At 38.2% G+C, this 27,833-nt stretch overlaps 1 protein-coding gene across 2 annotated transcripts in view; it reads left to right on the top strand.

The window, feature by feature from the left end:
- ctnnbip1 (catenin, beta interacting protein 1) overlaps nt 1-27,833 on the top strand; it is a 48,798-nt gene that overhangs the window by 13,378 nt on the left and 7,587 nt on the right. For both annotated transcript variants that reach the window (XM_061903938.1, XM_061903937.1), the window contains exons 2-3: nt 13,895-14,009; nt 14,954-15,044. In XM_061903938.1, coding sequence (XP_061759922.1) covers nt 13,914-14,009; nt 14,954-15,044 — 187 coding nt within the window. In that variant the 5' untranslated portion in view covers nt 13,895-13,913. The remainder of the gene's footprint in view (nt 1-13,894; nt 14,010-14,953; nt 15,045-27,833) is intronic.

Below are 27,833 nucleotides of genomic sequence, written 5' to 3'. Positions count from 1 at the left end.
CTGTTACAAAAATAACTATTACACTTTTGTTCATTTAAAAGTTAAGACGGGCAGTTAAAATAGCAGCAATAATAAACAAAACACCAAAAACTTTCTAACTTGCTCAAAAAGAAACACGCATTTTGTAATAACATGTTTAAAAGGCTGCACACTGGTATGTTATTGATACTTGATTACTTCCTGGCATTTTTAGTAATCTAGTATTGTATCATTGATTATTCCCTAAAATTTTAGCTTGCTAGTAGATTTTATGTTTAATCTTATATCGACGCAATGGTACTTAATGTTGTATGTGGGCGATAAAACAATGTCAGTACATTTTGGGATTGACACATAATCGATATCAATAGAATATACATTCGATAAAAAATTTGATATTTAAAAAAATATATATATATTTTGAACTGGAAGTTGCTAAGCATGGTTGGTTGCATAAACAAAGGCACTAGCTCTTTGGTAACTGAGGAACGCAGAAAGTGATCATTGATCAGTGGGAGTGACTGGTTAACAGCCAATCAGGTAACAGTATCCACTATCATGTTTCGTTGCGCCATCTTGTTGTCTCGCGGTTTATTCTTTGAATGGAGTGAGAAGAGAAACAAAAAATTGATAAAACGGGATTTTTTTTTTTAAAAAACAGACCGTTGTCAGACTAATGTGGACCAACTTAGCCATGCTCACTTGAGCACAGCTGTGGGAAAGTCATATTTTAAATCAAAATGTTTACATTTAATATATTTTTCTCCTGGTTATTCTTGTTAATGTGTCATAAAAATATGAATAATTACTAATATTGACCGATATGGGATAGGGTGCAGCCACCCCCGCAACCCTGAGATGGACAAGGGGTAGAAAATGGGTGGATAGATAAAACACATATAATATCGTGATACAGTTAGTTTTCAGTCATATCACATTGCCCGAGCCTGTTTTGACGTTTGATATTGTGCCTTTCTTCATACTTTACGTTGCTTTAAAAAGTACTTGAAGGGGTTTGGACAAAGTTTAGCGGGCGGGCTTTGGTTAAAATGAGAGTTAAAGTTATAACTTTGTCTCACATTTGTCAGCTATCTAGCAAGATAACTAGCCCCATGTGATCTTGAGTTGAGACTGCATCCTTCACATCTGACATTTCTCCCGCTTTAAATGCTCCCGTATCACAGATGCAGTGTCATAAAAACGAGATCTGCTTTGCAGAATGAGCAAAATATCGTTTTTAACAAGAATAAGAGGAACTGTTTCCACACATTACATATTTTTGCCAGTGATGTTGTTGGAGTGGCCGCTCTGACTTGCTTAACTTCAGAATAACACAAGTGATGATGTTAGGACTATTGTTGGCAAATAATTTATCGATGAGAAATTTTATTGTCTGTCTTTGTCAACAGTGTCTAATAGTGGTTGTACTCCTAATGCTAACAGTAATATTGATTATCGGCAATAGTTTGTTGGACAATATATCGTCCAGCCAATTGTGTTATCAGTCCAGGCCTAGCTATAGTTTCCCTTGCACAGAGCTCACATCATGATTCTCAAATAAGATTTTGATGTTCTGACTTGGCTTGAATGCATTTGAACCTCTGCAACCCAATCCCCAAGGGAGAAACTTTAAGGCTTTCAGCTTCTGTTGCCGTTCCTTTGAGGATCCCAGAGCAAGAAGTAAAGATTTTGGGAGACCCTCAAACAGATTTAATTATGACTGATGATGCACTTTATTTACTGTAACATACTCAAACGTGGCACAGTTACAACAAAACAGCATTAATGTACTGTATTTGAAAAATTATGAAAGGAATGTGTTTTTTCTGTAATGGTATAATATATATTTATGTAAGTATCACCCTAGAAAAGTCACCACCTCTTCACAGGGCCAATACAGATAGACAGACAACATTCACACTCACATTCACACACCAGGGCCAATTTAGTGTTGCCAATCAACCTATCCCCAGGTGCATGTCTTTGTAGGTGGGAGGAAGACGTAGTACCCGGAGGGAACCCACGCAGTCACAGGGAAAACATGCAAACTCCACACAGAAAGACCCCAAACTCTGGGATCGAACCCAGGACCTTCATATTGTGAGGCATATGCACCAACCCCTGTAACACCATGCTGCCCGTGTAATCCTAATAAGCTAAACTTAAAACAGTAAAGTTTCATGATATGATTGTCTACTGTGATCTACTTGTTACGTCCAAGCTTTAAGGACAGTCAGTCACACATTAAGCAAGCTTTGAGCCAGATTGGTTCAGTTGACCAGGATTGTTTGAGTTTATGCCTCAAGTGGTGACAACAAGACATGACCTACTTATCAATCACGTTTTCACAATCCAGTTCATCCGCATTGTTTGCCATTACTGTAGCCATTGTTGTAGGCACGGTCCATGAGAGGAGGCGCCTTTATACAAGGGCAGCTCTCGGGCATCCATTAAGCGAAAGCAACTGGCTCACGCTGCCCTGAGTCAGTTGGCCCAGTTATTACCTCTGCCAAGCACAAAGTTTGAGACAGGAGTTTATATTATTCGTTGTCTGTAGAGCCGCACCAAACAACAATTTCTTAAATTGAACAATCTATTGATTTTTATTCCCGATTAATCCGTCCAATTATTTTCTTTATTTTGTGCAGCGATACAATTTTTATGAAATAATTCCCCCAAAAGATACATCAACAATTTTCTTATATCTACAAACTTTAATCTCATGTTCTTTGTTGTTGTGCTTATTACTGCCACCTACAAGACTGGAGGGATATATTACCGCTAATGATGACTGTTCAAATTGCTCTCTTTTTATCCTTGGAGCAAAGCTATTGGAGGTAGGATTTGACCACTTGCATTATTGTGACGTAGGTCAATGCACTACTGAGTGCTATTGTTTTTTTCCTGTATCGTAATACAATCTACATTATTTCGGATTCTGATCAGCAAATAGTAGGGATTATCGACGTTAATATTTAGCATTTTAAAGTATATCGGTATTGGTCTTACCTTAATTTACAACTACAACAGAACTTCATCAGCAGATACAATATATCCACATATGAGACCTCTTCCGTGTTGTTTGTTTTGCTACGGCAACGATCAAGCCTCCGTCCGCAGCGATTGCAGCGTGGGGTCATTAAAGGAGCGAGGCGAGTTTCATGTTCCGTGATTCAATCACATATCAATGCGACATACATGAATGATATTAAGATGGCAGAAAAGATACCCCTGCCAAAAATCCCAACTTCAGAGTAGACTTATAAGTCAGGAAGAAGAGGCAGCATTCTTATGCTTTCTGTAACATCCCGGAAGAAATGCCTGCCATCTTGACAGATGTGTCATGTATAAACTAAGCGAATGAGGTTAGCATTGATTTTGTTTAAATGTTTGCAATATTTTAGGGTTCCTTTCAAAAAAACCTTCCAATTTATTGAGCCTATAAACCGCTATAAAATTGAGGAGCTGGTGAGTGAGTTATAGTGATGTAGAAAAATCCCATGTTTTTACCGATATTCTCTGAAGATTTCCCCATATTTTAAAATGCAAATGATGATGCTCCTCTGACATTCGTAGAAAATTACAGGGGATTTCAGGTCATATTACCTGAAATACCCTGATGTTGTTTGGCGCTAAATTAACCACAATATTGGTGCTGCATTAAACATTTTGTTGCTTCTGGTCAGATGTTTCCTCAAAAATATTGTTAAAAAACAACTTAAGGTCTTGTACAGCTGTTTACTTACAAACACTATTCATGTTTACATAACTTTTACTGCAAATAAATATCTGCTCCAAATATCGATTATCGCTTCTATTGATTACTATAATCTGTATCTGCCCGGAAAAAAACATATTGGTTGATCATTAGCAAATAGAAGCAGTCTTATCAGTTTGGGTTTCTGATCAATTGAGAAACCTGAGCAGTGCAAATAAAAAAAAACAGGAAGCTAAAAGTATACTAAACAAAAAAAACCTCCCTATTTAGACATCATTATAATACAACAAAAAAATGAATGTATGTGAATCTCTGCTATGCCTCGGCTGAGTAAATTATGCACTTTAGTGTGTTTTTTTTTTTTAACTTTCTCTAGGTGGTTGGCAGAATGTATTCTTTAAATAAATGTTATACATGCAGTCAAATAGCTGCTGTCCAGAACCGTGCCTGGTTGTTGGCAGGTCAGTTTGCGCCTGATGCCCCATGCTTGCAGCCCTCATGTTTCTCAAACATTTGCCTTAGTTACTGGGTCAACACAATAGCGAACTCAAGTTATCGCTACCTCTGGGTTTTGAGTGATCACAAAGAGTTCAAACTTTTCCTGACCTTATGTTTCAACTCCACTTACTGAAATTTTGGGAGGAGATTTTTTTTTTACTCATTTGAAGGATTTGTTAAACTGCCCAGTGTTGTTAATCATTTAGACTGCTGATTCAGCCAAATAACTAGCAGCACAAATGGACTGCCATACGTCATCGGGTTGGGAAGTTTGTGCAGGCTCTGTGGTTGCCCTTCATGACCCTCTGCAAATATCACATTGCATACTGTAATCTACTAGAAGTAGATTCGAATTGCTCCACCTGGCCAATGTAGAGTGTTTATATTTATTTTCTGGATTTGTAAATCACAGACCCTGAATGCTATGGAATGAATGAATAAATATGTTTGTTATTTAAAAAGTTACAAATTAATTTAGGAAGTATTTTAGAAATATTGCACCTCTGCGATGATGTTTCTGACATGCAGCAGTTAGTTATTAAAAGTAGCCTCTTCTCATTTGCAGGAGCTTGTTATAAATCCCTATAGTAATATTTATTTTTAGACCTTTAGGAGAGCTGCTTTGCATGATATATTTACACATTCATCATATGAAATATAGTGTTATAAAATAAGAAAGTAACTACTGATGCTAAAATAAGTGTTAGTCAGGATTAGTGTCCATCCATCCATCCATTTTCTGCTGCTTATTCCCTTTGGGGTCGCGGGGGGCGCTGGTGTCTATCTCAGCTACAATTGGGCAGAAGGCGGGGTACACCCTGGACAAGTCGCCACCTCATTGCAGGGATTAGTGTTCAGCACTTCATATTTTTTTGTTAAAACGATGCTCTGGAATTCAGAAAACCTTCCTGTTAGTTGTCCTGATTGTTTTATTCCACAAGGCCTAAACTATTTTCTTTCTCTGCTCTAGCACAGAAGTGGGAGTCAAAAGTAATCAGTCAGTTGCACGCAGTAGTCCTGTATTACCCAACATATAATTTTTGGAACATTTTTGAGACATCTTATCACCTTTTTTATATGGCCAATAGTGAATCAGTTAAATGTTTCGATTATTAAAACCTGATTCAGACATCTGGCATTTGCTTGTGTCACCCAGAATATTAGGTCATACAAATATGGAATGTATGTTGGAGTATTAATTTGTTATTATACATTTGGGGCGGCAGCTGGAAACAGTTGTAAGGATTGATTCCCTTAAATACCTGTTAGAGATTGTGATGATGGCCCCACAGCAGTACCCGGTGCTCGTTGAGAAGAGCGATGCATGCTTTTATGCCAGTCTCCAAAAGGGACTTAACGAGATGTGTCACCAGTTGCTTTTTTAAAAAAAAAAGACTTCTCGGTAAATATAGCTACATGGTAGTTAAGTTGGCAACACTAATCCTTCTTCAATCTTGTTTTTTTGGCACACCAACTGCGTATGAGGTGTTTTAAAAAGTGGAGTTACAATGCACACCAACATCTGCTGTATAAAGTTGTATCGACAAGACAAGTTGCATTTACACACAGCCCCATTTTATGTGGTACTGAGTGAAAGAGAACATATACTTAAGACTTTTATTTATGGCAGTCCGAATTTATTTGTGGCGGCCTTCCAGTGCAACTACTTGAGGTGGACGAAATAGATGCATCGCAATTCGGACATTGACGATTGTACATTTGATTAGTACACATCCAATAATCGACAATCAATGTATTTATTTTAAATAAAGTAATGCAGACAGTTGTAAATTTTGGCTGACTGCAGCGAGCCACCTCACTAAGAGATTGGACCAGCTTGTTTTTTATAGGGCACTTTGCACAGATTCACATTAATTTTTAATAAATGTGGGAATTCAATTAAATATTTTTTATTAAAAATGCACAGTTTTTTTAAATTGCAAGTGATAAACGCTTATTTAATGAAACAATAAGAAATTTAAATTTGCATCAGTATACATAAATTAAAGATATATCAATCATTGATTTTTAATCAAATCGTAGCTCCTGAATTGTAATCGTAATCTAATTGTGAGCTCGTCAAAGATTCCTACCTCTAGCTACTACCATGCATAGATGGTTATGACATTTTTGTTGAGCTTTTGTCAGCGAAGCTATAACTATGTCTGTGCCCTGAAGCCCAGTTGGACTCAGGACCAACATCACAACACTTGACAATGCATAAAAGAGAAAGATGGAAGGAGCGCAGAGGGGATTAGACCAAAATAAGCATTCAGGAAAGCCTTTGATTACGTATGGAATATTGGCTGCATGTGTCTGAGCCCAGCTCAGCATCCCTCGAGGGATTAGCGTGGATCCAGCCCACCTTACATCAGACACACACAAGAGGTTGATGGCGTCTTTATTGTTGTCCTTGAAATTCTATGAAATATGCCAACAAGAATGTATTTATATATTTGTAATGATATTGTTTCTAAATAGTGTTTCTAGGTTTTATGATGTGTGTTTTGTCCGTCCTTATTTCTCCTCTTTCATCAATGTTTTTCAAGAAATTACTGTATGTTTTAAGGTGCAATCTTTAAAAGATGATTGGGCACATATTTTCGAACAATATTGTGCCATACAAATAGATCGTATGGGAATTTACCTGACCAAACCATGGATACATCTATGGTCAAAACATTATTTACTCTATTGATTAGCAATTTCTATAAAATCAATTAGACCTGCTCGGTGGCCTTGTGGTTTGAGTGTCCGCCCTGAGACTGGAAGGTTGTGAGTTCAAACCCCAGCCAATTCACACCAAAGACTACAAAAATGGGACCCATTGCCTCCCTGCTGGGAACTCAGAATGAAGGGTTGGAATTAGGGGTTAAATCACCAGATGATTCCTGAGCGTGTCCACCATTGCTGCTCACTGCTCTCCTCACCTCCCAAGGGGTGAACATGGGGATGGGTCAAATGCAGAGGATACTTTTACAACACTGGTGTGTCAGACTATCATAGGGACTTTAACCTTAAATGTATTAGAGCTGCACCATTAGTCGACATTGAGGTTTTAATCAAGAGGCGGATCTTTTTATTTTTCTCTGTTGTGACCGTCATTTGAATGACCGAAATGTTCAACAATTAGCATTGTTAAGCCTTATTTTGCCTTTTGGCAGATTAACAGTGTTTAAGGAAACATCCAGCCAGTACGCTAATAACAAATACTACTTGCTCCTTGGAAAAAGCAATGAAGATTAGGCCTGGGGCCATAAATGACAATTAAGTCGAAATCGATGAATTGCTGTGTGTTTGTTTTCTTAGTCTCCTGCTTCGAGCAGGGGGAAAGAGGTCTCACTCACTGTATCGTTCTCAGCACCTGAGCGTGTTTTCTCAACAGTAGAATGAACTGAACAGAGTGGTGAGCCCTGTTTTCAGTCATTCACAATCTTTGTCTCGGTGGGCTGAGATCCAGGCCGCTCACTTACACGTAGGAAGAAATTGCCTCCTCGCGATTAAGTAGTTCTGCAAAATAGCAAAAATTAAGATGAAAAAATATGTCCCGTTGTGGGAATATTTCAGCTTCAACTTGGATGGCCAATATGAGCCCTTTTTATATTGACCACAATAAATGCCAGAAGTGTCAGTCACTGCTTCTTCTTTAGACAAATTCTTAAAGACATAACAAATCCTTACTTTGATTCTGTAATATTCTCCTCCCTAGGGTTTATTGTTAATGTCTCCTTTAGATGCATTGCTAATTTTATGTGAACTGGTGCTCTTGCTTATTTAATTTTGCTTATTCAAGCTGAGTCTTGTGCTCGGCGTATGATAGCAGGGATCTAATTCGACAGCAGCTGACCTTGATGTGGTTGGGGGTTTGTGGTGGCCGTGAAACATTTTCCTTTTCCGTCATTTGCATTAGTTTTGCCAGCTTCTTTATCACCTAATAAACCCTCCCTTCCTTCTCCTCTTTTGCCTATATTTTTCTCTCTGTACGCTGACAGTGAAAATAGGTCATTACTGTAGTTTCACGTAGGATAAGAGATGGAAGGAGCTGGCGGGAACGATAGCTGTAAGAAAACTAACATTAAATATTAATGAGTCTTTCCCAATGTGGAGATGAGACTGCAGAGGGTTTATTTCTGTCTTCTGAGATCACCATTTTACAAACAAAACTACACAGCAGTGCACTACACCTGCATTTCACCGATTCAGTTTGAATGCCTTTTAAGCATCCATCCATCCATTTTCTACCGCTTATTCCTTTTGGGGTCGCGGGGGGTGCTGGTGCCTATCTCAACTACAGTCAGGTGGAAGGCGGTGTATACCCTGGACAAGTCGCCACCTCATCGCAGGGCCAACACAGATAGACAGACAACACTCACATTCACACACTAGGGCCAATTTAATGTTGCCAATCAACTTATCCCCAGGTGCATGTCTTTGGAGGTGGGAGGGAGCCGGAGTACCCGGAGTACCCGGAGGGAACCCACGCAGTCACGGGGAGAACATGCAAACTCCACCCAGAAAGATCCCGAGCTTGGGATTAGGGATGTCCCGATCCAGGTTTTTGCACTTCCGATCCGATACCGATTTTGTTTTTGCACTTCAAATCCGGTACCGATACTGGCCTATCCGAGTATGTATTAAAGTTTAAATTTATTTAGCCTACTTAGTTGTCAGATTCATGCTGAAAATGATTTTAGTACTCTTGATAACAACTAGCCAGCTGAATTGGGTGAGTTTGAATAATACACAATAATACACAGTTGGTATTCTAGGATAAACACAAAATATCAAAAATGATACATGACAAACAGAAATGGCATCATTAAACAATAAAAAAGTGAACAGTATAAAGTGCAAATAATGCTCTAAACATTATTTTTTAAAAAGTAAAACACACAAACAACCTGAGTTGGATAAAATGTCTATAACTCAGCATCAATACTTGCTCTTGAACAAGTGTAAACTTAAAATAATATATATATATATATATATATATATATATATATATATATATATATATATATATATATATATATATATATATATATATATATATATACACATACATATATATCTACACACTCCCGTCAATTGTTTTCCCCAGTCAGGGGGGGGCAAACAATTGAAGTCCAAGCATAATGGGGAGATTTTTTCTAACAAAGATGAGCACTTCAAGATGCTCAGGTGTCAGCCTGCTCCTGTGTTATTCTATGATGAGTGCCAAAAAGCCTCTCACTCGCAAGAGTCATTAAAATATCTAACAACTTTACCACCACGCTTAACTTTATTGTGGCATGTTTTGCACTCCACATCTTCATCTTTTTCGTTTTGTAGGATAAAATAATCCCACACAGCTGACATTTTTACCGTAACTTTTAATCACGGTTAGAACGCAGACCTGTGGATGTTTTGAAGGTGTTCTGGAAAATGCGGAATGGAGTTTAGGGAGCAGAACAAGAGTGGAATGTATTATTTAAATCGGTGTGTTGGAAAACACACCGATCCGTTTTAAAAACTGGATCTGGATCAACATTATCCCTTGCCTTGCCGATACGCATTTTTTGGCAAATATCGGCGGCCGATTCGATTCAAGTATTGGATCGGGACAACCCTACTTGAGATTGAACCCACACCTACTCAGGACCTTTGTATTGTGAGGCAGCATTCGCACTAAATTGTTCTACACCAAAATTCATCTATTCACGCGATTGATCCCGTTCAGCGCTTTCAGGACATGCAGGCTCATTCAACAAACATTCCCTAATATTATCGGTTGTGTAGTAAATCATAATTTTCATGTTTTCATCTGTTCTCAGTTTTTACAGTTTTCATGATTTTTCAAAATATTGGACAATACAATTTGTACTCATCCAACCATTCTCACTTACGGCTACCTATTTCTTCTCCCTAAAAATAACCTGGAATGTAAGTAAATGTTCAACACTATCGGAAAACATGTGTGTTATAGTAAAAAAGTCTGAAATGAGCAAATAAGCAATAATTTTGCAGAAATGCATCATGGGTAACACTATAATTTTGACCTATTGAAATAAGATTAAACAATGGCAGCAATCTTTGTGTTTCAATAATTAGTCCCTTTTACAGGTTCATTTGCAATATGTTGTTAGTTTATTTAAGCATTACTCCTTTTATTTGGTTGTGCTTATTTAATGTACTTTATGTGAGCCTTCACATTGAAGTACTTTTGTAAAGGCATACATCTTGCAGCACTGCAGCATTTATAATGGTGTAGTATGGATTAAATCCCAAAATAGATTAAATATATACTACAACCTCTTCATCTCCCCTATCAATGTAAGTAATGGTTTCGCTTTTTTTTCTAAATGTTGGCTTGTATGGAAGTTAATGTTTCATACAATCAGGTATCATTTTATTGTAAAACATGTTAATTTATCCCAAAAAATAGCTGAAAACGTTGTACTGTTGCAGCAAAAAAAACCTGCGGTAGTAAATCAATTCAACCTACAGTTCTCTTTAACAAAACAAGTTGGATATCATTCACTGTGACAGCTAGGACGTTTAGCCAAAGTCATAACACGTCTGCCTTTCAGCCAGGTAATGTGGGTTTAAATCCCATAGAGACCAAATACATAAATCTTTTTTAGATAATTTTACATCTTTGTGTCATATAGTTTAATGCCAACTATTAAGACATACATTTATCATTTCTATTTTCATAGTACATTTCAGTATAGTTTCCGATCTTCAACATTAAAGCGATTTTAAAATTGAAATAATTTCTACTATCAAAGTATTTCTATATTACACCCATTTCACAGTCCAACAGGTTATATCCTTCCTTTATAATCCACCAACATTTTTCCATTTTCTAACCATTCCTAATATACTTTCTTTAAAATAAAATAAAATAAAAACGTATGTTGATCTATCCCCAACATTAAACCGCCCGAATGCAGCTGAGATAGGCTCCAGTGACCCCGAAAGGGACAAGCGGTAGGAAATGTTAGGCTGTGAGGCATGCCTTTCATCCAACTGATGTGGGTTCGATCCCTGAAAGAGACCTAAATAAAAAAAGTATTCTAAAAAGATGTTTACATCTATGAGTCATATGAAAAGATACATTTTATTCTAAAGAAAAAAAAAACATTGATTTATACCCAAGCCTGGCTGTTTAGCACAGTGGTTGGCATGATCAGCTTCTAAGTAGGAGGACCTGGTTCAAATCCCCAACCGCTTGAAAGCATGGCCTAAACCATGAGTGTTAATTTAGTAAATTAATTCAGGGATGCTTACTTCCTTGGCAAATTTTTCAGCCATTCTCAGAGTTTAATTCCAGCTATAATAACATACATTTTTCATTTCTAAATTAATAGTATGTTGCAGTAGTTTCCTATCTTCAACATTCACGTTTCTTACAATCACAGCATTTCTACATTCAAACTATCTCACAGTTAAACCGCTTCCACCTTTCCTTATACATTCTACTCGCATTTAAACGAGCCTTTTTCAATATTGAAACCATTCCTACTTTTCATTCAATCAAATTCTGATGATCATTTTACATTCCTTCTGCATTTCAGTTCGGCTAAAGAATATTGGGCATTTACACAATTTCTACAGAAATTGTATTTTCTAGTTAAATATCTAATTGTGTATATACAATAGTGTGTAGTTTCTTCTAGGCAAGCCTAAAACAGACTTTCTGTCAAACAGTAACACTCAGATGAGACAATGACGGTCAGCAAATTGTTGTCTCTGTCAGACTGTGTCATGAACCCCTGTCATCATGTCAGTTTGAGTGGGGGCATCACCACAAAGAGCTCAAGGGAATAATGATAGTCTGTCATGGTGTCAGGTGATATTGTTGTCATGGAAACCAAACCCTCAACCCAAGTGCCAAAGAAAATATTTTTTTACTGGACTATTGTACACTACACTAAAGCCTGAAATAAACTGTACTCTCGCGGCGCATAGGCGACGCTGTCATGCCCCCTCCCCTGCGTATTGTACCCTCTTGCAAGACTTGTGTGCACCGACATGCACACAATATTGTATAAAAAAACAACAGTAATTAAACATTTGCATGAAAACTGACTGTTAATATATCGGTGTGCTCTAAAAATAACTACTGAATGTGTGTTTTTCAACTTATTGTGTTGTTGTGTCCAGAAGAAGTCACACAGTTCGACACCTTTTTGAACTTTTATTGCCAATCTTGTGCTGACAGATTCAATTCCGACACATATTTTTTCTCGTGCACACACGTGTTTTTCTCACATATAACACTTTTCATTCTCTGTCAATTGTCTTTTAGGCACGTTATATTTACAAACATTTGTAAACTCTGAATATGACCATGCAGATTAACACCAGCATGCCGTTAACTTATGATTGTTACTTAACAGTTTTATCCCATTTTATTCCATGCCCCGAACGGCCCAACAGCATTGCAAATGATAATAGCGTCCTCTGCCGCGACCCATTCAGAAGTTGAACAGTCAATCAAAGCTAAGATGAGTCATCTATTTCACCCTGTCAAAAAAACTTCCAAAACACACCAAAAATATTCCATTTACATGTTTTGACTTGCATATTAATCGAGTATTAGCTACATTGTGAATGTAAAAGCTAACGCCGGGAAACTTCTTTTAGCGGCGCCTTGATCACAGAGGTATATGCAGCTATTGACGAACTCGTTGAGCTGCTGTTTCATCTATAAATTGGTGAAAGTTTGTGCTGGATTTTATATTTTGCCTCACACTTCTATCGTAGGATATTGTGACCATAAACGGTTAAAATGGTCGACTTTGAAATTCAATTCAGACCTAGAGAAATTGTAAAGACGCTTGCTTGCGTTACTGTTTTTTCATAGTGATGTTAATGCCTAATTCATCATTTAAACGGTAAACATAAGTCTTGAGAGCAGACATTGTACAGTAAGTAATTGTTTTATTATGTTTTTAGTTTGTATTTCTTGTTCAGCCTTTAGCAATTGTGCCAAATGCTGGGTCTGCTTATCAATTAGTGCACCGCCGTAATGTTAACATGGCCAAAATACGTACAATGTACGTGTTATTCTGAATATGCCTGTTACTACATTACATATATACTTACAGCATGTATATAAATCGTCAATGTAGGTTTTTTATTTTTTTAAGCACTTTATTGGCAAAATGGATCAAATCCACATTACCTGCATTCTTAGCTGTATACTACGAGCTGTATATTCCAAATTAAAATGCACAAAAAAGAGAAAAACAAATGCGTTTTTGTCTTATGTAGGGATTATGAATGATAGGCAAAAAGTACAGTTCCCCTCTAAAGGGGTCGTATAAGATATTTTTCCTACATTTAAAACACTTCCTTGTGATCGACATAACGTGTAATTAGATTTTTTTAATCCAAATTTTGCATAGATTTTCTTTTACGGACTATTTTCAAGCTGCTTTCTTACTATCACTTAATATTGTCCCAGGTGGGCAGAAGCTTGTTGATGGTGTTGGCCCCTCGCTTCTTAATATTTCATAACCTCTTTCATCCATCTCTTCTATTTATTTATTTCTGATAAAATTACATGCCTTATGTATTGATAAAATTAATCGATTCCCTCTTTAATAATAGGACCCCTTTAAGTTGGTTTAGTAGTTTGGATTTGTTTAGTAGAAGTGCAATGCAATACTTTTGTGTAATTATGTTTTTGATGTGTGTATGTATGTGCAGAGCCACAGGAGCAGGGGGGATGAACCGCGAGGAGGCCCCGGGGAAGTCTCCTGAAGACATGTACATCCAGCAGAAAGTGCGGGTCCTGCTCATGCTTAAGAAAATGGGATCAAACGTACGTAACAGGACAGTAATAAAAAGTAATTATTGTATCTCATAAAAGTGAGTACACCCATCACACCTCAGTTGTCATGTTTACAGTATATCTTCTCAAGGGACAACACTATTAAATGAAACTGGGATTAAGTTTAGAGTAGTCAGTGTACAGCTAGTATCACCGTGGTTAACGTCATGATCTGGTGCTGCTGGCACTAAAGATCTCTGCGTCATTAACCGAAACACAAATTTTAACATGCATTGTGAAGCAGAGCGTTATCCCCTTCCTTAGGAAAATGGGCCATACGGCTGTTTTCCAACATATCCAACCCAAGTACACCTTCCTAGACACACGTGTGTGAAGGTGAACGTGATGGAGGGGCCAAGTCGCTCCAGCTGTACCAGTGATCATAATGAAGGAGTTTAAGAGGATTCCAGTAAAAACCTGTACAGTGCTGGTGAATACCTTGCCCAAGAGGATTAGGTGCTCGACATTAATGTTCCTCACACCAAATATTTACACTTTGGACATGTTCATTTATGTTGATTTATTTTCCGTAATCTGTACAAGTTGTACATTCGTAGTCTAAAGTAGTTTGATTCATTTTTTAATCATAATAATCCCACTCTTGAATTTAGATTAATCATGATGAATCAGAGTTGCTACAAAACCGTTGCCTAACTTATCTGTAGTACTTTTGTTGACATTACCACAGGAATATGGATTAATCTGCGTTCTTACATGATTAATGCAATATGTTTGTGATTAATCACATTTGATCATTTGTTCAATTTGACAGCCCTAATGTATAGTAAAGACAATTAATGTTAATTGTGTTAGTGTTACCCCTTGAAAATGTGTAATACAAGGCTTGCTAAAATGTGAGGAATGCTTCACTTTTGAGAAACATGTTTAAATGTAGAATTTGTTGTAATAACGATATATTTTGACATTATGTACAGCTTACGCCAAGTGAAGAGGCTTTTCTAAGGAGTTACGCAGGCGTGGTCCACAGTCAGATGAGCCAGCTTCCACAGCACAGCATTGATCAGGGTAAGGCCAACACACAGGAGCATCCAGACAGTTTGTAGTATTCACACATCACAAAGGCCACCTTATTGGATGTCACAAAAAGTGGATACAATTCCAGTCCACACAATGAGCTTGTCTGGTGTGTGCTACAGCAAACTTCACAGATTCCCTGACTGGGCTGTCAAACCCACTCAGTCTCCCACAACATTGTAGGATTACTCACACAGCAAACAGGCTGCAAGAGAATGAATCATCCTTTTGTGTACTTTTTTTTTTTAAAACGGCTGCTTTTCAAACATGACCCGGTCAGAGCTGTGCACACACACGTCTGACCCCTGTCAGAATGATAAAGTATGCTGCGATTCATATGCTGACATGAACACAGTAAGATAAGGCTGGCTATGATGCTTTTTGCCAGCAGATAGCACCCTTTGCCCTTCTGTACTACCAGCTCTCGTTGCTCTTCCGACTGCCACAAGATGTCGCTATTGTGACGTTTTAAAAAGAGAGTGGATGACTTTGCACAGTTCAGCAACAGCACTCGCAGCTGTTAACATTTTTCTATACACTAAGAAGCTTTTCATGTACAATCATAATAGAATATTAAAAATGTGTTGAATAGGTTGAATAGTTTCAATATGCTTGCCCTTGTTATTTATGTATTGATGCTTTTTGAGAAAATACATGTGTCATGTCAATGCAAGTAGAGAGAACATCATTAATAATGAACCAACACGACAGGCAAAAAGGTGTGCCCAGTTTGCATTATACATCACAGGAACAGACACGTTTAGTATCGGTTGGCAGGCTGCCACACGGCCATCACCCCCTTCGTGCGCTAATAAATCATTAGTGGTGTGCATCTTATCCAAAGTGCCGTCATTAGGTGTTGCGGAACTAACTAGGTTGTTAATCACGTTCAAATTTTCCGCCCTCACTTGAAGGACACACGTATAACGACCATCAGCACATTTTTGATACTTTGGTGGTGATATGGAAAGACACAGACTATATTTGTTGCCTTGCCCATGCTGTGTGTTCTCGATCAGTGATTCTCAATTGGTTTTTGTGTGGAGGACTCTTACAGTGGGTTGTAGGTACAAATGTGGGGATGCAGCCATTGATTACTGTAGTAATCGAGTAATCTATCAATTTATTTGTTCCATTCCATAAAGGCTTAGCAAGTTTTTGCAATTAATTTGTTTATGAGAGCTGAGCGTGAACCATTAGTTTTTGGCAATCCTGAGCATTTAAGACACACTGAACTGAATTTGTTTTTGTATCAGCTGTAGTTATATCCATCCATTCATTTTCTACCGCTTGTCCCTCTCTGGGTTGCGGGGGTAGCTGGAGCCTATTGCATTCGATCATAAAGAAATACCCTTTTGAAATCAATCAATCGATTGATCAATTTAGGTCGTCACTTGTAATGGTGAGTCCAATTAGTTTCTTTGTGATAAAAAGTTGAAGTGTTTGGAGAAACACATTTCATTGTAATACATTTTAATAAGGAAATAGGAAAAAGTCATATGCAGCATTTTCAGTGTGATCTCACTTCAGGATATCAAAAATTAACAGCAGCAGCAAGTTTTACATATTACTTTTTTGTTTGTAGAATCTCCCTTTTGGTGTCAGCTGTGGTTTGAAAACAACGTTATTCAATATCAGCTTTTGCAAAAAACCTGTATTGGACAAATGTCGGCGTGCCAAATCATGTGTTTTAATGTCACCACCTCTACATCACACAGCAAAATGCTGATTAATTGGAACTGTAGTAATGCCATCATATTGTCCCTTAAAGAGTGCCAAACCTGATAGCAGCGTCCTCCAGGGCCTTAGCGCTATAGTGTCATGTGTCAGACGCAGTGTAATCGATTTAGGTGGCGGTATGCCCGGAGGGCACAGAGGACACAGTAAATGTGGCGAGATGTTGATTATTTCGTCAAAGTCCTTCACTACAGTAGATCGTGCAGTGGATTCTGTCGAGAAATGTCCTGCTGCTTTAACACAGCATGTTTTTTCATCTTCTTGTTAAGCTGTGACCTAAAAAAACAACATAAAAATTCTTCACCGTGGCTATATTTGCATCAAACATAGTTTTAATTGGCTCATTACCATATGTGCAACTATGAATTTGTGTTTTACAAATTTAGTCAGGACAATAAGACGTTTTTGTCTCCATGGAAATGTATATATATGTTTTTTGTAATCATGGCATTAATATCTTTATTTAGTTGTAGACTGTGGTTGCAGCGGATTTATGCCACCATCCTAATTGGAAACAACCTCTTCAGTATAGGGTTAAGCGATATCGATGATATACGGTATAAGTGATAAAAATTTGGCCAACGATAAAGCGTGTAATACTATCGTTGTAGCGTGATAATGCATGTTGATGGCATATTCCAGCTGTGTCCGGGAATTTTGAAAGCGACAAGCGGACAAAGGTGTACTCAACGCAATGTGGCATTCTTGCGAGTGGCTACAGTCCCTCCACAGTGCAAAGCCACTTCTAAGTCATTAATACCCACTTCCATGGTGGGAAAAAAAGTATGTTTCTTTTACAAGTATCATCCCATTTGTTACGATTTGGTGGGCGCATTGTGATGCGCGGAGGTGTCGGCCCCAAGATGCCAAAGACGGGAGCAAGCAGGAGTGGAGGTAGGAACCAGATTTAATAATAAAACACAACAAAACACTCGACAAAGGAAAAGAAAAGGCATGCCACCGCACGAAAAGCTAAATGCTACTTGTAGCAAGGGTAGAGTTCAAAAGTCAGTAAGCAGCGCGAGCCGAGCGCGCAGAAAGCTAAGCTAAAACTTAGCAGAGTGAAAATAATGAGGAATAACAATCGTAACTTGTTGCGTGAGCAAACGAAACAGCCAGAAGGAACTAAAGTAGCAGGTGGGCTTAAATACAACACAAATAATTCAAAACAGGTGTGCGTAGTGAGTCCGTGCAGGAGGCGTAATTAGGTTGCCATGGTGACAATACAAAACAAGGAAGTGCGCTAACAAACGGGATCGGTAGAGTCCAAAACATGATCAAAACATAGGACAATACAAAAAGGACATAAACATGCTAGAGATGTGTGATCCGGAAGCCGGATCACAATACCATTACTATAAGGAATAGCTAAACATGCTAAACTACACACCATTGAAGAATAAGCTAACCGCAAGCTAGAGCTCTTACATGAAAATAAAGGTCAAAAGTAACAATACCAAGTATAATATCAGTTACATGGTCAATACTACAGTGATTAGAGGGGAACTGCACTTTTTGGGGGAATTTTGCCTACTGTTCACAACCATTATGAAATATACAATGACAGATGTATGTTTTAAATGCTTTCAAACTCGTAAATAAAAGTCCGCTTACAGCGGAACAAATAAATGATAAATGGGTTGTACTTGTATAGCGCTTTTCTACCTTAGTGGGAAGTCCTCTATTTCGCCCATTAAACCCAACAAAAAAACATCCATAAAGCACCAACAATACTCTATTTACATTTTATGACATAAATATTAACCAAGTATGAGTGATATAAACACCAACGCAGACAAACTATTTTTAGCGGCGCCGTGATCACAAGCTTTGTGCCAATGTTGACATGATTGACTGATCAGCTGCTGTCTGATTTCCTTGCTTGTCAAACTTTATTGTAGATCATAAACCATGTCTCTCACCTAAATGGTAGAAGGCAAGGATGTAATCCGACAAGTCGGTACACTTTGACAGCCAATTTATGCCTGGAAATAGCGAGAAAGACACAAAAACACGCTTTGTTTCACTTTCCTTTTTTTTGCAGAATCAATCAGAATCAGAAATACTTTAATAATTCCCGAGGGGAAATTAAGATTTTCAGCACAATCTCTTTCAAGAGCAGACAAACATTACAGGGAGACAGAACAGGATCGCTGGCGGGTCTGTCAATTAAAGACATTAAAGTCATTAAACGAGCAGAGCTGATGCAACCAGCCACTTCTACACACAGCCACAAAAGTAAAACAACATATACACTTGGTGGCCTCTGTGGTTTTTGATTGATTGATTGATTGGTTGATTGATTGAAACTTTTATTAGTAGATTGCACAGTACAGTACATATTCCGTACAATTCACCACTAAATGGTAACACCCGAAAAAAAATTTCAACTTGTTCAAGTCGGGGTCCAGGTTCCACACCATCGTCTGCTGGGGTGGGGGAAGCAAGGCCAGAGACAGGAGCAGACCCAACAAAGCAACCAAGAGGACTCAACCCTTAGCCGCCCACCAACTCTTAGCCATTGTCCAGTCCACATGGATGAGCCAGGATATGTCCAAGGAGACCGAGGTTTCCGATACCTGCTCATTCAGCCAAGACACTGTGAAGCTTTTCCATCCCGGTGCTCGGCGCCAGCTCCGCATCTTTGTCTCATCATCCGCATACTCCTCCAGTCTCTCCCAACGGACTCTGGTGTGGCAGAGACCCAGCAGCTGGTCTCCATGGCCAAAAGGCTCCCGGCAGGCAGATCCAGAAATTCACAAAAAAGCACAGTAGAAGTCACGAAAGTGCCACCCCTTGTCATACAGTCCCAAAGTGTCCCGAACCAAAAGGCAAAAAACCCCACACGAAAACAAGAGGGAAACATCAGGAACACAAGAGGATGACACAAGAGCACAGAGCATCTAATGAAAGCAGACATTGTACAGTAAATTGTTTTATTATGTTTGTTGGCTTTCATAAAGTCTGCAGTAAGTAGTAATCAGTAATCTAGTTAAAAAAACGCAATCATTGTGATGCGTTTTGGAAATTAATGTGCCGCAATTGCTTGAAATTAGCAAAATATGTAAATATTTAAATATTATTATAATTGTGCCTGTTACTACATTACATATATGCTTACAGCATGATTGTAAAACCATAATGGAGGTGTTTGAATGTTTTTTACATTGTAAGCAGAATTTTGATCGCATGTATTTACTATTTAAAATGCATTAAAAAAAACATCCGTCGTCATGTCTTTCATATGATTGTAAACAATAGGCAACATTTTTAAAAAGTGCAGTTTCCATTTTAAATACATTTTTTATTATCCCGAAAGTATTTTGTCGTTTTTGTCATTGTTTACAAACTAAGGAAATAAGTCCCTGGACATTAAAAGAGGGGGGGGGGGGGGGGGGGGTTAATTTAGAGCCAGTAGGAGGAAATAATATAATATTTAATGTACACTGTTACACTGCCATCTTGTGCTTTTGTCTGATTATAATTTTGATCAAAAATTTAATAATTGTTATGACCAAAACTGCCCCTGTAACTACTTGATATTGGATCAATACCCAAATTACGAGCATCACCAAAAACTAATGTAACGTATACAAACAATGCTTTTTATATTTTAACAGGAGTGTAGATGGAATTATGTTGCAGGCGAAAGTAACCCGATAATAACAGTAAATTAGAAAGTAGATTAATAATTGTTTTGAGAAAATAATACAACTGGAAATGACGCAATATGTTAGCAGCCAAATTATTGGACCCTGTGTAACCTCTTTTGATGTAATTCTATCATTTAGGTTCAAAATAATCCATCCATCCATTTCTTACCGCTTGTTCCTTTCGAGGTCAAGGGGGGTGCTGGAGCATATCTGAGCTAATAATATATTGTGATATACTGTATATAGTTTTTGCAGGAGCCTACAATATATATCGTCCATCGCTACTTCTGTATCCCCATATTGTTTAAAAGGAGAACTGCACTTTTTTGGAATTTTGCCTATCATTCACAATCATTGTGAAAGACATGATGGATTTTTTTAATGCATTCTAGCTCATAAGTAAATGTCCGCTTATAGCGGAGCCACTGGGAGATTCTCTTATTTCGCCCACTAAATCCAATAAATAACCATTTAGAAACCGCCAACAATACACCATTTACATTTGAATATTAACCAAGTATTTGGGATACTGCTATTATAAGCACTAACACAGACAAATATTTATAGCGCCGCTCTGATTACAAGCTTGTGTGCAATTTCAAAATGATCAACTGGCGAGGTGTTTTCTCACTTCTTTCCATGCATCCCACCTGGACAGAAGAAGTCGGAGAATGTATTCCGACAAGTTGGTACACTTTGACAGCCATTTAGGAACGGAAATGGCGAAAACGACACAAAAATAACAGCCATCGTCATGTCTCTCATGATTGCGAACCCACCCATCCATCTATCCATTTTGTACCGCTGGTCTCCTCAGGCGGACGGCGGTGTACACCCTGGACAAGTCTCCACCTCATCTCAGGGCCAACACAGATAGACAGACAACATACACACTCACATACAGACATTAGCGAACGATTGGCAAAATTCCCCCCCAAAGTGCAGATCTCCTTTAAGAATAACATTTTAATTTCTGTGCTTTAAAACAGACATCCATTCAGTCAAATATTGTAGTCTGCGGTGGCAGTAAGCTTCAAGCTGGCGGCCTCGTTATCCCGTCTTGATCTGACAAAGGAAAGTTTATTCCTCCCCGAAGCAGAAGGACGCCTGAGAGCATCAACAAAGGCGGCGAGATACGTAAAGGAGTTGCCATGGCAACTCCGTCTGTCCCAGGAAAGCCATGCTCCCCTGTGGTCTCGGGTGTTGTTGCAACGCACTGCTGAAATAGATGTGGAAATAAGCAGAGAGTTGGCTAGCTAATTACACGGACGGAATGTGTTATTTTAATTCTCCTCTTTTCTCTGCCTCACTTGTACCTGGAGAAACCATTACAATGTCCTTCCTATTTTGTCTTTATTATGTTGGTGAATTTTTTGTCAGGCTGAATATGCAGGTAAAAATCAGGGTTCTTGTACTTTCTCCTCCCAGCTAGAATGGGAGCAAACATAAAGGCTTTTTGCCCTCAATATGCTTTCATCTCTATCTCAAATATTTTGTGGTAACAATTTCCAACTTATATGTGCTCAATTAGCTCCTCCCAGGCTCTCAGGCTCCTTTGATAGGATAGAAACCAAAAGTTGGACCAAATCAATCTGAAGGCTTTGAACTGCCCTTTAAAATCTGCTTCCTAATTAGCAAATGAATCTTTATGTTGTGGGCCAAATAAATAATTAAAGCTTTCTTCTAAAATTCATTTGTGCTTCAAAGTTCATTTAAGCTGTCAAATACCACTCTGGGATATATTTTACTTACACCAACTACTAAAACTACCTGGTCTTACCTTAATTTGGTACACAATAAGCTGACTTAGTTTTCGCTCCGAGTGAGTGGGTGTAACTGAAAGCAGACCAGCATCACAGACACAGCAGTTGCATTAGAAAACAACAAATTACATCCAAAAACACATCTGTATGGTCTTACCGCTATGCGGCAAGTGCAAACTTAAACACCCTTATCACATTACAGCAGTACCTTAAAAAGTAACATTATACAGGCAGTCTACAAGTTACGGTGTTTCATGTTTACGTACGTACTCCCGTACAAACAAAATGGAGAAATAGTTATGTACGTTCAGGGGAAGAATACATGGGCGGAAGTATATGCATTCGCATGTCTCTACACATGCGAAAGAGCAACGTAATTGTTTTTATATTTTTAGCAGTTATATTTTACTTGCTTTACTTTTTTCCCTTCATTATGTCTCCCTAGTGTAAGGCAGACTCTGCTGATGGCAGTGCGCCAAATAAAAGTGAACTGAAATTATATATCGTAAAATGCTCAAAGATGGGCGATCAACGTCGGCTTCATGCGCGGTCCTGACTGCTTGAATGCCACAATCACTAATGATAAAGATTAAACTTTTTTGTTATTGTATTTTATTTTTTCCTGTATTCTGTGTACAGTAGTGTTGGTGACTTAAGTGTTCATTTTGGTGCAAGTTCCCACATATACTAAACAAAATGCAACTCGTACATAGACTGAGGACCTCTTGTATATAATCAGCTTATAACATCGCCTCATGTTATGACCAATGTCAAATAGATGCCTCCTTCAAGTGAATGTCTTTTGCTGCCATCTGCAGTTGAGTAAATTAACACTATTTGAGGAAATTTGGTTGTCCAAATTCACACCAAACCTTCCTTGAAACGTACATGATCAAGTAAGTAAATTGTGGTTGAAAGTGATCTGCTTGTTGGTGTCAATATGTTAAACGTGACCACAGATATCCTGGGCGTGGTGATGGGGCACAGATTGTGACCTAGAACACAACTGCTCGACCTACTACTAGATACTATAATCACTGCAGCTTAAATGAAAAAATACAGACTACAATTAGTATGACATTACTTTGTCCAGTTCCTGTCAAGACTCCACCTTCTAAATGTACCCACAATACAGCACAATCACGTATAAAACTAAACTATTATCCTTAGTTATCTGTTTGTAACTAGGGGTGTCCCGATGCAACTTTTTCACTTTTGCTACAATATCACTGTTGCGAGACTCTAGAATACAAAAAGAAATGGCCGCTGGCCTTGTTAAAGAGGTGGCCATTACAGACAAGGTTTATAGCACTATCACAGGTTTGACTATATTTTACTTGCCCATGTGGCTGGACAGGGCAGGTAAGGTTAAAAAAAAAAATGGGACTTTAAAATTTGCTGTAGGGCTGCACAATTTTGAGAAAAAGACGATGGGTTATGGTGATTGAGATTTGATTTTTATATTTCATACATATAAATGCATAAAACTACAGAGATAACAGAGTGAAAAAAGATATGTTACTTTCAATCAACATATTCTTGTCTCCCAAGTTTCCACGCATTGGAACAATATGCAATAATTTACTTTCAAAAATATCGAGCTTTATGCAACACAGACGGAGAGCTTTTTTCTACATCATGCTCTTAAACTGAAGAAATACTCTATAAACAAACTATACAGTATAATGTAATGCAATCATAATATATAATAATAATGCAAGTAAGCATTTAATATGTATTTATTAAAATGTATTCCTCATTACTGTATAGTTGTTTACCATTGTACTGTAGTTGTAAGGTAAACACATTTATCCTAAATAAATATACCAAAATAAAAGACTCATTTCTGTAAGCAAAAGTTTGATTTATACACACATTGAACAGCTAAAAGTGCATTTGAATTCCTAGCTAAAAAAACAAGGTCGGACGTCGTCTTTTTTTCACGTGATCATGGCATTCTTTCCCGTTTGTCCATGTTGATGGATTAACATTCACACAATGGGACATTCGGTTTTGTAATCATATTTTTTTGTCCTAATTTTTGTTACTTTACTGACCTTCTCACTGGCGGGTCGCCAGGCTATCTGTCTCTGCACCCTGTGGTCTTGCGCTCCACCCACAGAGACTGATTAGAGGGCTCACTGCATCCAGTTAATTCTACTGTTAAATATATGCATTTAGATTCTGAGAGTGATGCAGAAAGTGCGACGTCTCTCTCCCTGTTTGAAGCGAGAGACGAATAAACGTGAGGCTCAACAATTTTGATTGGTGAACATGACTGTGCCTGAAATGCTGGTGACAGCGGAGGAAAAAACACCTCAGCCTCGGTTGCGGTTACGATATCGCATTAATTAGAATCTTGATTTTGATGAATCTTACAGCCCTAATTTGCAGTGCTCAAAAAAATTTAATCAAAAAACAGGCTCTTTTTCACCATATGGTACTTTATTAATAACAACATTTTTGTACAACAGAGAACCAACAGAACCATGGTTATAAACACATAGAGCAAACTACCAAGTCAGCAATAATCATTGTTATAGTAAACAAAAGTAAGGCAATGGAGGTTGGCATGATTTTCAGTCTACCACAATACATTATTTTGCATGATAATAGAACCATTTCAAAGAGGTTGCCAAGGCTCCTCCTTTGGCCGCTGACATATGCATGTGTGCGTAACATATTGCATAATTTCTGTTTTTTTGGACGTGGCTACAGTGGTACCTCAAATTACGAGTATTTTAGAGATACGAGTTGTCTCTTTGCTTTTTGTTACGCTTTAATTTACGAGCATAATTTAAGCAAGAGCCTCTCCACTGCTATATAGCGTAAAAAATGCCATACATAGTTTATACCACAAAATCGGCCCAAATCATGCGGTCTTATTTGCTCACATACGTTTATGGCTAAAGATCGAAATAACTTTGTTTTCCAATCATCGGAAACCCAACATTTAGCAGCGGTCCATTTCTCTGACCAAAATCCTCCACCTGCTGAGCTTTGCTCCTCTAACCATGTCTCAGCTTGCTGTGCACGCCTGAAGCTTTTCTAAAGGGAGGGTGGTTGCTCTGCCGTGATACGAACCAGCAGTGTACTCCTGCAGCCCAGACCCTTGTGAGAGTAACCCTCACAGCACATCGCCTAAAAAGAGTTCACTCTTCAACCTCCCCCACACTGACTGTGGGTCATAGTATAATACTTATTTTTCGGTTTCACTGTCTCATGTTTTCTCTTGCTCACTGTGTCGCATGCTTAGCTATTTCTCGTCCTCCAGTGGTAATGATAATTATAAGAAGAGATGGAGTTTATTTGACACCATGGAGGCAAGGATAAGTAACTACCAAGAGATCTTGTAGGCACTTTTCTGTAACAGTTGAAGTTCTGTGTTTGTGCTACCACCCAGTTGTTGTTATCCATATAGAGTGGGGGGGTCATTGTTATTGTGCGTTAATTTAGCGATTACTGTACATAGTGTGCTGTTTATCTGTTGGTTGACATGCTCTGCAGTTTGCACAAACTAGTCGATCGCTGTAGCTAAAATGTTTTTTACCATGCAATTACGATACCATCTATTGGTCGGAGTTGTAACTACACTCCATTCATTTCAGATAGATCATAATAATGTGAACATGAGCGAGAGTGAGCAGATAGCGCAAAATAACCATGGCAGTCCAATTTTCTCAGTGGCGGGCCACAACAAAACATATAGTAAATGTTTGGGTAACTAAAAACAAACATCACATTGCTTTCTTAGAGGGACAGACAGCTATTATTCTTCTCTGAGTGTTTATGATGTGCAAATGGGATCACATGGATACCGCTGCTGTTGTTGTTGTGTATATAGTCCATAATCCAGAGCTGTATCGTGTTAGAGGGGCTGACAAGGGGGATCAGTGCACAGTGCGGGGAGGGGTCCCGACTACAGCTGGACACTGAGCTTTATTGAAACACTAAAAACGTTTTGCTTGCTTGCAGACAGCGGCAGCGGCAGAAGCCTGCTGGCCATTATCTGTCGCTAGGCAACATCTTTAGGAGGCCAGGCCTTTCCACGTGCGTCCTTGTGTAGTATTGTATGGCAGGGTGTGTGTTTGTTTGTTTTGGGGCGAGGTCTGCACATGACTTGCAGAGAAAAGTAAAACATGCAGCCTGATGGTGATTGCATTTGCGTTCGTATACACCCGCACGCACCACCATGTTCTGTCCCGTTTTTCCTCACCTCTTGGCTCATTACCATAACCTCATTTGGTTGGCCAATGAGCTCCCATGAGGAAAGATGCTTCAAAGTTCAGATTAAAAACTCCCAAACCCCTAAAAAGTAAGCAAGCTCTACCTAAATGCCGCATAGGAGCAGAACATTCCCCGTAGAGATTAATTTTTTGCTCCAGTCTGATGTGGAAGGTCTGCTGCACGAGGAAGCTCAAGGTCTCTGCCCTATATTTTGTTAGCTCTACGATAATTCAATCCAACCAACACTCAAGGGTTGCGGAGATAACAGCTTTTTTTCTTCGAGATCACTAGCTGCTGTTTCTTTCTCGGCTGTCTTAAAAGGTGTTGATGTTATTTACATCAGCACCTGCTGGAGCCACTGAGCTGCTGTTCCACCTTTTGCTTATTAGCTGTCTTTGCACGTTGTGTTGGAGCCTTGGATCACAATTATCTCTACTTCTATGTCAATGGGATAAGCTATTTTGTCATTGGTTAATCAACCATTTTTAATGATTTTATGTACAAGCTTTATATGCAGACAAAGTATAGTACAGTACTGAGGTAGTATACTTAGGTGTTTTCCCTAAAGAAAATATAACATATATAAAATGTTTGCTGAAATGTGAGTACTCTTGAGTAGTACGGATTAGGGATGTAACGATAAACTGTAATAATGATAACCATGGTAAAACTCCTGACGGTTAGTATTATTGTAATAAATCAAAATTATCGAAAAACTGATTGATAACTGTACTTAGATAAACTCATGGACTGACTAGTGTTAGCTTGCTAGCTATCTTAAAATCTAACATGAACGCAAGAGACATTAATGTCTTTCTCCAATTAAAAAACAACATAGCCCAATCTAGCCATGTATAAAATACTTTAGTGTTTGAACAAATAAGGTATTCACATTGAACATAAAGACTGTGCTGTCTTAGCACAAAGTGACCGATCTTTACTTGTTGGTGTTGTGTCGACGCAAATGTAGGTGATTTCAACAGAAGTGAACTCACATAAGCCAGAAGTGAAACAAAATAAACACCCAATTTGCATTTACTAAAAAAACATTTTAAAATGTTTGCAAATTTAAAATGGAAGATAAAACATTTTAAACACTCAATTAGTATTGATATGGCTCTTATAAAGCCAGAAAAATATGTAATGTTTTTTTCCTGCCCAGAAAGTATATATGTCTATTTATTTTAGGGTGTTTTTCAGTTTTTTTTTGGTTTTTTTTTTAAAGAAAACTTTGTTAAAATATTTCAGTGTCTGTACGTTTTGAGCACATCCAACAATACCACAATAATGATGATAATCTGACATTTTTATATTGTTATATCCCTAGCTGATCGATTGGCCATTATTCAGTCTCGAACAATTTTCCTGATAAGGCATGTGTTCACGATTTCCAAATTAAT

The sequence above is a fragment of the Nerophis ophidion genome, linkage group LG06, assembly GCF_033978795.1.
Source record: "Nerophis ophidion isolate RoL-2023_Sa linkage group LG06, RoL_Noph_v1.0, whole genome shotgun sequence".
Taxonomy (NCBI): domain Eukaryota; kingdom Metazoa; phylum Chordata; class Actinopteri; order Syngnathiformes; family Syngnathidae; genus Nerophis; species Nerophis ophidion.
The sequence above is the reverse complement of the archived record's forward strand: the minus strand, read 5'-3'. Positions and strand labels throughout refer to the sequence as shown.